An 11,359-nucleotide genomic window follows, 5' to 3' on the forward strand; every position below is an offset into this window, starting at 1 on the left:
TTCCTTTCATTTTATAAAAAGGGGTAAGAAAAAAAAAAGCATTATTACTTGCATTGTTACGTGGCCAAATCCGTTTGGCATTATACCTTACATGTTATGTTATGACACTTTGATAAACACAATTTCTTTAAGCAATTGATCATGATATTCTAATAAACCCCCTCTAGTTTATGTGTACCCACGTAGGAGCAAGAAAGGATTTGGTAAGGGAGCAGCAGGGGATAATTAGTTGTAATTGGTTATTCAGGTTATTATGTGAGTGGATACACAGTACTCGCGTAGGGGATTAGAATAAAGGCAAGGGAGATAGTCATTTGTAGGTGTGGAGTATTTGGTAAAGTTGTAATTCTTTGTGGGAGAGAACTAGGCTCTCAAATTCCCAGCTATCAATAAAAACGTTCGTCATTTCTGTCCATATATCTAGCTGACTAACTATTTTGTAGGATATTCCTATCAAAGTGCTATCAGAGCACTTGATCAACAATGGGATCAAAAAATGATTCACAATTGGAGATTTGAGACTAGAGATTTGAAGTTGTGAAATCAAAATTTCATGGAGAATTGACAGAGGTGCGGTCGGAATTTCAGCAGCTACCAAAGGAAATAGAAGTGTTGAAATCAGAGGTTCAACAATTACCAGCCATGGTGAAGAAGATGGATTACCTGGACACACACTTAGCTCAGCTGTTGCAAGCTTCGGGGAAGATCTCTACCGATGATATCGCAGCAAGTGCAGATCGACAGAGACGAGCAATGGACGGGGAAGTTTCGTCAGTGCCGACTTCGGGTTCACTGGCAGTTCATTTTGTTCCACCTCCACCACTAGCTACTAATCATATTCCACCGTCATCACCTGCTCATTTGGAGTCGTATTACACTGCTCAATGTTATGGTCAAGACTACCGTCTTCTACAAATGGAGCTGCCCTTGTTCTCTGGAAATAACCCTGATGGATGGATTTACAGGGAAGAAAGGTATTTTATGTTGACTCGGATGTTGGAACCCCTCATGCTAGAGTCGACCATTGTGCGGTTGGGTGGGGATGCTCTTACGTGGTTTCAATGGGAAAATCAGAGGTGCTCAAGCACCTTATGGGAAACATTGAAGAAGCTACTACTCGTACTGAGATTTCGAGAAGCTCCGGTTGGTTTTGTATCAGAGGAATTCATGTCGATTGTTCAGACCACCACCATCAAGGATTATCGCTTAAGGTGGGAAGCTCTAGCATTTCGTGTTCCCAACGTTCCTGAACACATCTTGAAGTGAAGTTTTGTGAAGGACCTGAAGGAAGACATTAAATGGGATATTCATATCCTTCAACCCACGAGCTTATCCCAAATCATGGAAATGACCCAGTGAATTGAGGAAGGGCATCATTTTTTTGCTACAGGCCAGGAAACACGGGCCTCTACTACAAGTCCCAATCTCAGCCTGATTACACCATACAAGGCTGTGATGAACCCTTTCATTGCGAAATTGATTCTAGCATCCCCTGTGTCCACAAGGCAATTGTTAGCTACGCCCAGCTCAAGTGTCACAAAACCAATGAATCCACCGCCCATACGTCGGATGACTGAAGCTGAATACCAAGACAAGAGAGCAAGAAGAGTTTGTTTTAAGTGATAAGAAGTTCCACTGTGGGCATGAGTGTGAACAATTTTTTTTGTAAATTATGTTAACAATGGATGAAGAAGAGACAGTATCTCTGACGGAATCCCCACCACCGACGCCGGATTCGGGCAAGATGATGGCTACAAAAGAGACGTTGGCAACATTGTCTCTAAACTCACTGGTGGGAATTTCTTCAGCTCACACTATGAAACTCGCAAGTCACATAGGGCAACAACCAGTCACTGTTCTCATTGATAGTGAGGCAACCCACAACTTCATCTCTATGGATGTTGATTCAGCCACTGGAATCCCCATTATACCCACCACATGTTACAAAATTTTACTGGGAACAAGTGGTAAGGTGTGGCAGAAGGCTTTTGTGCTCGACTAGAGTTGGACTTGGGAGCATTGCTAGTAGTAACTGATTTTCTGCATTTGGAACTAGGGTTCCAGATGTGATATTAGGTATTAAAGGGTTAGAGACGTTGAGAAATATGCAAGTGAATTGGAGAACAATGGTGATGAGGTTTGAGATGGGGGTGCTTCGGTAACACTGCAGGGCGATCCGAGCTTGTGCAAGTCTCCAATATCGCTTAAGGCGATCTACAAGTCCATTCTCTAGCCTGATTTTGTTAGTTAAGAAAAAGGATGGAAGTTAGAGGTTTTGTGTTGATTATCGTGCTTTGAACTAGGATACAGTGGCCGATAAATTTCAAATTTCGATGATTGATGAGTTTGTTGGATGAATTGCACGGTGCTCAGGTGTTTTCTAAGTTGGATTTAAAGTCGGGATACCATCAAATTCGAGTGGCAACTCGGGATATTGAGAAAATAGCCTTTCGCATGCATGAAGGACACTACGAGTTTCTTATCATGCCATTTGGGCTTACTAACACACCAAAATCTTTTTAAGGGCTGATGAATGAGGTGTTTCAGGAATTTTCACGCAAGTTCATCTTAGTGTTCTTTGACGACATTCTGGTCTATAGTCCGTCGTTGGAAGAACATGTGCACCATTTGGAGTTGGTGGTAGAGCGGCTTCAGCATCACAGTTTGTATGAAAACCAAAATAAGTGCTTGTTTGCCCAAGCAAGTGTTGAGTATCTCGGTCACATCATTTCAACTCAAGGGGTTGCGACTGACTTGGGAAAATTGGAAGCAATGGCCAATTGACACATACCGAAGTCGATCAAGGAGCTTAGAGGATTCCTAAGACTCACTAGCTACTACCAAAAGTTTGTAAAGGGCTATGGAAATATAGCTCGCCCAGTCATGAACCAGTTAAGGAACAACACCTTTGGGTGGACACTAGCCACGCGGGAGGCATTCCTTCAACTCAAAGAAGCTATGTGCACAGTCCCTGTTTTAGCTCTTCTAGATTTTTCAGCACCTTTCGTTCTTGAGGCTAATACTTCCAGGTCAGGACTAGGCGATGTTCTAAAGCAAAACCAGAGACCTATTGCATTTTACAACCAAGTGTTGTCACCCCGAGCGTGCACAAAGTAAGTTTATGAAAATGAGTTAATGGCTATTGTACTTGTTATTCAAAAGTGGCATCCATACTTGTTGGGGATGAAGTTTTTGGTGAGAACGGAGCAACAGAGCCTAAAGTGCATATTGGAGCAGAGATTAATTTCTTCATAGCATCAGAAATGGCTGACTAAAATTTTGGGGTATGATTTTGAGATACAATATAGACATGGGTTAGAAAATAAGGCAGCAAGCGCATTATCTCATGTCCACAGTGAGGTTTCTCTAGCAGCGATTTCAGTTGCCAATGTTTTATCAATACCAGATTTGTAGGCACATATAACTTTGGTTCCTACCTTATCCAAGGTGGTACGGGAGTTGGAAAGGGGTCAAGAATGTGGGGGATATTCGCTGGTCCAAGGGTGTCTTTAGTTTCAGGGCCTTTTAGTATTGCCTTCAACATCTTCTTTTATACCATTACTGCTGGAGGAGTACCATAATAGTATTGTGGGAGGTCATTCAGGTGTTTTCAAAAAAATTCATAAGTTGGAAGCCGACTTATGTTGGCCGAGAATGCGAAAGGATGTTCATAAATTTGTGGCTGAGTACGCCATTTGCCAACAAAATAAATACGTAGCACAGTCCTCAGCCAGTTTGCTCCAGCCATTGCCAATCCAGAACAAGTATGGGAGGACGTCTCAATGGATTTTATCGAAAGATTACTGACATTGAATAGGTTCGATTATATTTTGGTGGTGGTAGATCACTTGAGCATGTATGGTCACTTCATACCACTTCAACACCCTTTTACTGCCATTACAGTAGTTACTGTCTTTGTTCGCGAGATCGTCAAGCTTCATGGTGTTCCTCGTTCTATTGTTTCGGATAGAGGTAAGATTTTCCTCAACCTCTTTTGGAAAGAGCTCTTCCATTTACAAGGTACAATCTTGAAGCAAAGTACCGCTTATCACCCGCAATCCAATGGGCAAACGAAGGTGGTCAACTGTTGCTTGGAAACAATGGCGGAGCCAGGATTCAATTGTAGTGGGGGCATAAGAAAATAATACATTAAATATAAATTCAATTACAATTCTCATCAATGGCGGAAGGAGAAGCAAATGACATAGAGGGCATATTATGAATTTTACTATTAATTTTTTTTTAAAGTCTTTAAATGAGGGGGCAATAGTAAATTACATATATAAAAATAAATTATAAAAGAAATTGAGTGGGTAAAAAGAACATAATAAGAAATTAACTGTTAATTATATAAAGATATAATAGTAAATTACATATAAAATTAATAATTAAAATATTTAAGTGGGGGCACGTGCCCCCATATGCCCCCGTGTGGCTCCGCCACTGCTTGGAAACGTATCTTCGTTGTTTTGTTAGCTCAAAACCCAACCAATGGTCCAAATGGATTTTGTGGGCAGAGTATTGGTATAACACGTCTTTTCACTCATTGGCAAGCATGACTCATTTTTCGTGTTGTATATCATCGAGATCCTCCGCCTCTTATAAGCTTTGAACCGACTAGTACTCATGTGTCGACAATGGAACAGAACCTGCAGGCCAAAGATGACATTCTATGTTTGTCGAGACAAAACCTCCAGCGTGCACAAGAGAAAATGAAGGCTCGAGCAGATCGCAAATGAAGATATGTTCAGTTTGAGGTAGGAGACTTGGTTTTTATGTTAAGTTGAGGCCATATCGGCAGAGGACAATGTCAAAACGGCCTAATGAGAACGTGACACCTCATTTTTTTGGGCCTTTTCCCATCATTGTTTGAATAGGCATGACTGCTTATCGACTTCAGCTGCCTCCAAATGCATCAATTCACCCGATGTTCCATGTCTCAATGCTCAAGGCTGCTCTTGGTCCACATTAGCAAGCTACTACATTGCCACCAGGGTTGACAACGGAGTTGGAATGGATTTTGGAACCTGAAGTTGTTTTGGAAGTTCGGCCAAGCAGGCATAAGGTAGCGTCGCAGGGCCTTTTCAAGTGGGTTAACCTGCCCTAAATTTGAAGCCACATGGGAATATTTTCGAGTCATACAAGAGCAATTTCGGCACTTCCACCTTGAGGACAAGATGAGACTTTTGGCAAGCAGTATTGATAGACCCCCTCTGACTTATGCGTAGGCACGTAGGAGTAAGGAATTGGTAAGGGAGCAAGGGATAATTAGTTGTAATTGTTATTCAAGTTGTTAAGTGAGTTTGGCAAGTTTGTGGGTGGGTACACGATACTCGCATAAGGGATTAGAATAAAGACAAGGGAGAGAGTCATTTATAGTTGCGAAGTATTTGGTAGGGTTGTAACCTTTTGTGCGAGAAAACTAGGCTTTCAAATTCCTAACTATCAATACATACGTCATCATTTCTGTCCATATATTTAATTGTCTAACTATTTTGGAGGATATTCTTATCATATTCACATTAATCAATAATTGATATTAAATACTCTTATATACAAAATGTAAATGTTACGTGTTTCATACACGCACTCAATTATTATATGGAAAACAAGAAACTTTTTCTTCATTTCAAACTTTTAATAAGGCTTTCTTTTAAAGATCCAAAATCCTAATTTGTTCTTTTTAAATGATTTTTTATTTATAATAACAACTTCCATGATAATAATGGTTGCACTAATCAAGAGATAATTGTCTTTCAAAATATTCGGATTTAAGTACAATTTCCAAAATATATAAACTTTTGCATCTCTATGTTTTGAAATAATGGGAGTAAATTGAAATTATTGAGGTATATGAACAAAAAAACTTGAAAGTAGTAACATGATTAAAGCAACAAGATGGGAATATATATAACAACAACCTAATAGACTTGCAAATGTTTTTGGTTGTGGGTATGAGTTTACTTAAAAAAAGGATTAAGGTTCTTAATTTCATGGGATTGATTTAAACATACTCAATAACACATGCCTCGATGTTGGTTGTTGCCAGAAATTTATACACATATCACCCTCTTAAGCTTGTCCTGTACCATATACAACCGCTATATTTATTTATAAATTTACACAATTATTGCCGACCATAAATCAAGACATTATAAAATTATAATAACTGATGTATAATATATGTATTCATTTGGCTGTAAATTCTTATTTAAAATCAAAGGCCAATACTTTCAAATCAAGATCCTCATCTCTGCACATGGCTTGCCTACATAAAGATTTGTATCATTACTCTTTTTTCTTCTTTTAAAAAAAAAAATAATGATAAAAATAAAGTGAGGGGGTTGAGAATGTGCAGTTTGGTTGATCTGATGTTCCTCTGTTGTTCCCACGAGCTACGTATTAAAGAAAAGGATCAAATCTTATTGGGATGTGATTGAACTAGGCCATGAACAAGGCATCTTATTAATAGTAATATTATTTTTTTATTGTTCTTTGTATTTATTTATTTTTGGATATATACATATTTTTCAATTGCATGCTGTCCCATTCAGTCCAACTTCCCATAGAGATCTAGAGACAACAGCTTATGATTATTCATCCAAACCCATGTGCCTATGATGTACTCTCTAAGGTTGTTTTTGTCATTTTCTTATAGTTTTTCTTTAAATACTTGAGTGCAGTTATGATTTAATTGAAATAACTTTGATGAAAACTCTGAATTTGACAATTATCTTATTTTCAAAAGGACAATAATACCCTTGAACAGACCTTGTTTTATCATTTATAGGAAGTACATGTGCCTCTATGGATTGCTTGTCTTTAACCTACCCCAGAAAAATGTATCCTCCACTTTCAAAGAATTATTTCTTTATTTACTCAAATTTGTGAACCCATTTTATTATATATTTCGAATCAAATGAGACTCACACGTGTCGTTTTTACTAAATCCAAGAAATTCCTTCCTTCAATTATGTTTTTGGATTAGAAGAACGCAGGGAAAGGTCATCGTTATATACAAATTAAGAGTACAATAAACATTAGAAAAGAAAAAAAGACCGATCAGACACAAAATACATATGAACAATAAATGAAAATTAACAGGTGGGGATTGGGAAAATGAGTTGATATTTGAGTTTTTGAATATGATCCAAGTTTATTTTGACAGAAATAAATCAAGAAATTATATAAGATCTCAGAAGAAAGAAAATTACAACAGTGTATTGTGTTGACCTGGTCAAATAATTACATATTTTTTTCTTTCTATTGCAGACATTAAATTGACTTAAAAACTAAGAAGAGTATGCCACCAGAGTCTAATTTCGTAGACAAAAGAAATAGTCACGATTGCATAAAATATTAATTGCATAATGGCATTACATTACATATCTTCCAGGAAAGTGGCACTACGATGACTTTTAGACGATATATCTGCAGTGGTAGAATTGTGATTTTCTCCAAATTGAGTGGCATTTTCATAAATGGAAATACATAAAACCGAATGTCACCTTTGTGATCCCAACGCCAACTCCAAACTCCTCTCTCTCTCTCTCTCACACACTCTCTCTCTCTTCCATTTCGACATTTCATTATCTCTTTCTCTTCATCTGAGCAAAGATGTACAGAGTGACGACGCTGCTGGCGCTGTTGTGTGCCATCTGCCACTCATCAGCCTCTACCGTCAGTTATGGTAAGCTCTCTATCGATATATACACATATATAGATGTTTTGGTACTGCATTTATCAATTATTTTGGTCATAATATATAGTTTAGTGCATATACATTTATATACGGTTCTCTACTTAGTTACATTACTCTCAAGATTTTCAAACAAGACCAACTCAAATATATACATTTGAATTTTCTCTTATATTACATATAGTATGTTAAGTTTTCCATTAATAATTTCAAACATTAATTAGACTTTAGATGTAAGATGTATTTATGTAAATGCAGATATTATATTTATAGATATCGATCTATACATGCAAATTACTTATTCTTTTTCTTTCCTAGCTATACTACTTTATTTATCTCTTAAGAAAAGCTTAGCTTGATCCACTTTTACTTTTTGTATATGTGTGTTTAGTTTGCGTCGTTTGAAGTTTTTCTAGATCAAAGAATATTATAAATTTTCTAGGTTTGTGATCTTTTTTATAAAAAAAAACAGAGGAATGTAAGTTTGTGAGACTACATGGAGGGTGTTTTAATAATTATGATATGTTTATTCGAAAGGCTGGTTTTTCATTTATTTCTCTGTTTTATGAGTTGGTTTGGGTACAATAAATTTAGCTTCTTTATAAATAAAGCATGAAAACAACCCTTGTACTGTGTTATGTCAGTTCACTTCTCTCATACTAAAGTCTCATCCTTATATTCTATATATCATCCCCAACACATAATAATTTAAAAAGTAAAAAATTAAAAAAAAAAAGAGTACTTGCTTATTTACTATCATCATTTAATTTGGTAGTATTTTACTATTTAAATCGATATATTTATTATTGCCAAGTATAAAGAAGAAACACAATTTCATGATTTTGGAAGACTAGTAGATATGCATGTCATGCAGATCTTTGGTCACGTGATAACCCAGTCGGTTTGCGCTGTATTTCTTAGTTGACAATGACTTGGATATGTCATTTTGAATTTCCTATAATTTTTAGTATTTTACGAATTTACTCTTTTCACAACAACATATTATTCTTCTCTATCTCATCTTGCTAATCCTTGAACAAGGGCATTCATGTCATTTACTTTTACATCCCAGTCTTGGGATTTGAATCGTATAGTACCCTACTTCATTTTTTTATTTTATTTTATTATTAGTATATTCATGTGCTAGGGTAGGTTGTTGAATAGCTATTAATGAATTAGAAAGTACCACAAGTAACAAAGCAATCAATAAAAAACAAAAGGCCTACAGGAACCCATGTGACATAATCATATGGTTTAATCCTTTGTCTTATCAAGTAACTAAACTTTAGTAAATTGTTACATTATTATTCCTTTTAAATTGTACTAATTAATTACCAACACTTAATTTTTCAGGCCTATTACCAAATGGAGACTTCGAGTATGGTCCCAAACCATCGGACATGAAAGGCACATTAGTGACAAGCAAAACTGCCATTCCCAAATGGGAAATCTCAGGCTACGTTGAGTACATAAAATCAGGTCACAAACAAGGTGACATGCTACTAATAGTGCCGGCGGGTGCGTATGCGGTGAGGCTGGGCAACGAAGCTTCAATCAAGCAAAAGATTAAGGTGGCAAAGGGCCAATTCTACTCACTAACGTTCAGCGCAGCAAGGACTTGCGCCCAAGAGGAGCGGCTCAACGTGTCGGTCTCGCCGAACTCGGAGCCCAATGACTGGGGAATGCTGCCGATGCAGACCATGTATAGCAGCAATGGCTGGGATTCATACGCATGGGGTTTCTTAGCAGAGGCTTCTGAAGTAGAAATCTCTATCCATAATCCAGGTGTTGAGGAGGATCCAGCTTGTGGTCCACTCATTGACTCAATCGCTTTGAAGCTCTTGAGCCCTCCTAAACGTGGAAACGGTACACATAACTTTTAATATGTTAAACTCTCTCGTGTGCCTTTGTTTTTGACCAAAGTACGTAGCTCTTAATATTAGGCCTGACAAAAAATTTACACTTAATTAAGTATTTACTTCTCGTATTGTGAATTTATTATGCAAGTAATCAACTCAGCATGTTTTTTTTATAGGAACTCTCAGTATTAATAATAGATAATACTATTTTATATAAAACCCTTTACTCCTGGCTTATTATAATTGATATAGTATAATTAATTTTTGTAAATTTTACTAATTACAATAAAAACAAAACTCACAGTAAATAGTTTCATTATAATAATAGAGAATTATTATTAGAATTTTTTAAAGTAAAAGATAAAATATGATATTTAACTGAAACAAATTTAACTTTATTATGATCTACATTTATAATTTATTAAATGTGTGTGTTTTTTTTTGGGTGCAGATAATTTGTTGAAAAATGGAAATTTCGAAGAAGGACCGTACGTGCTACCAAAGACCTCGTCGGGTGTCCTAATCCCACCCAAGATTGAAGATGATCACAGCCCATTACCAGGGTGGATGATCGAGTCCCTTAAGGCAGTCAAGTACGTTGATTCTGACCATTTTGCTGTTCCGGAGGGCAAACGCGCCGTCGAGCTAGTCGCCGGAAAAGAGAGTGCCTTGACTCAAGTTGTCCGAACGATAATAGGGAAGACTTATGTGCTGACGTTCGCCGTCGGAGACGCTAAGAATGCTTGCGAAGGTAATTTGGGGTTGGAAGCTTTCGCCGGAAACAGTACAGTTAAGGTTGCTTATAAATCAGCCGGCAAAGGAGGGTTTGCACTTGCCAAGCTTAGGTTCAAGGCCAACGGCGAGCGCACACGTATCATGTTCATCAGCACGTTCTACACCATGACCAGTGACCACAGTGGTTCTCTTTGTGGACCTGTGATTGATGATGTGAGGTTGATCAGCGAACGCACAACAAAAGTAGTACATGCTTAAATTCTATTATGAGATTTATGTGAGGTTGATCATGTTCCTCCATGATCCGTACGTTTGATTGTTTTTTCAAGGAAAAAAAAGAAGAAGAGAAGAGAAAATTCGTTTGACCCTTTTAGTTTTTTTTCTTTACTACATATAGGTTTAATATTGTAATTTAAGAAATATGAGATTGATTATGTGTTAGTACTGTTTTTATTAAATCATCTCATATTTTTTATATTTATTGTCAAGCTGTATTTATTGATTTTTGAGTACGTAACAACCACTTTTAGCCGTCCAAAATTTTAAGATCATAAAGAAAACTATATTGTTAAGGGTTATAAATGTTGCCACGCAACTAATTGGCATATTGGCATGCTAGTGAAATTCGGGAGTCGAAATTTCTAACATTTTAATTTAATAATTATTATGAATATTTGTTAATTAATTATAGACTAGCAGTTTTTGTAGATTTGGACAATTTAGAGCACTCTCATCCAGTGTTCTACTTTATCTTTTAAAATACTTTTCTAAAATACACATTTTTTTATTTTACCTATTTTATATTTTACCATATATCATATTCTTTATTTTTTTTTCTCTATATCATTTAAATATTATATTTTCAAACATTTTTTATTCATTTAAAATATTTTCTATAACTATTAATAATATTTTTATATATTTTAATGTTTACAATATCTATCCATATGTAATATCATATAATTATATTATAATTTAAATTTATCCAAATTTATAAGATAAACTAAAATATCAATTATTCTAAAAAAAATACAAATAAAAAAATTTTATTATTCTCAAAATATAT

The 11,359-nt window shown here is 36.2% G+C and overlaps 1 protein-coding gene across 1 annotated transcript; it reads left to right on the forward strand.

Annotated features, from left to right (window-relative positions):
• Window positions 1–7,536: 7,536 nt before the first annotated feature.
• Window positions 7,537–10,781, forward strand: LOC133796340 (protein DUF642 L-GALACTONO-1,4-LACTONE-RESPONSIVE GENE 2-like). Its single transcript, XM_062233810.1, has 3 exons — window positions 7,537–7,690; window positions 9,053–9,565; window positions 10,010–10,781. Exons 1-3 carry the CDS (start codon window positions 7,618–7,620, stop codon window positions 10,549–10,551), a joined length of 1,128 nt encoding a protein of 375 aa, XP_062089794.1. The 5' UTR covers window positions 7,537–7,617; the 3' UTR covers window positions 10,552–10,781.
• The last annotated feature ends 578 nt before the right edge of the window (window positions 10,782–11,359 follow it).

This window comes from Humulus lupulus, chromosome 8 (genome assembly GCF_963169125.1).
Source record: "Humulus lupulus chromosome 8, drHumLupu1.1, whole genome shotgun sequence".
In the NCBI taxonomy this organism is placed as follows: Eukaryota; Viridiplantae; Streptophyta; class Magnoliopsida; order Rosales; family Cannabaceae; genus Humulus; species Humulus lupulus.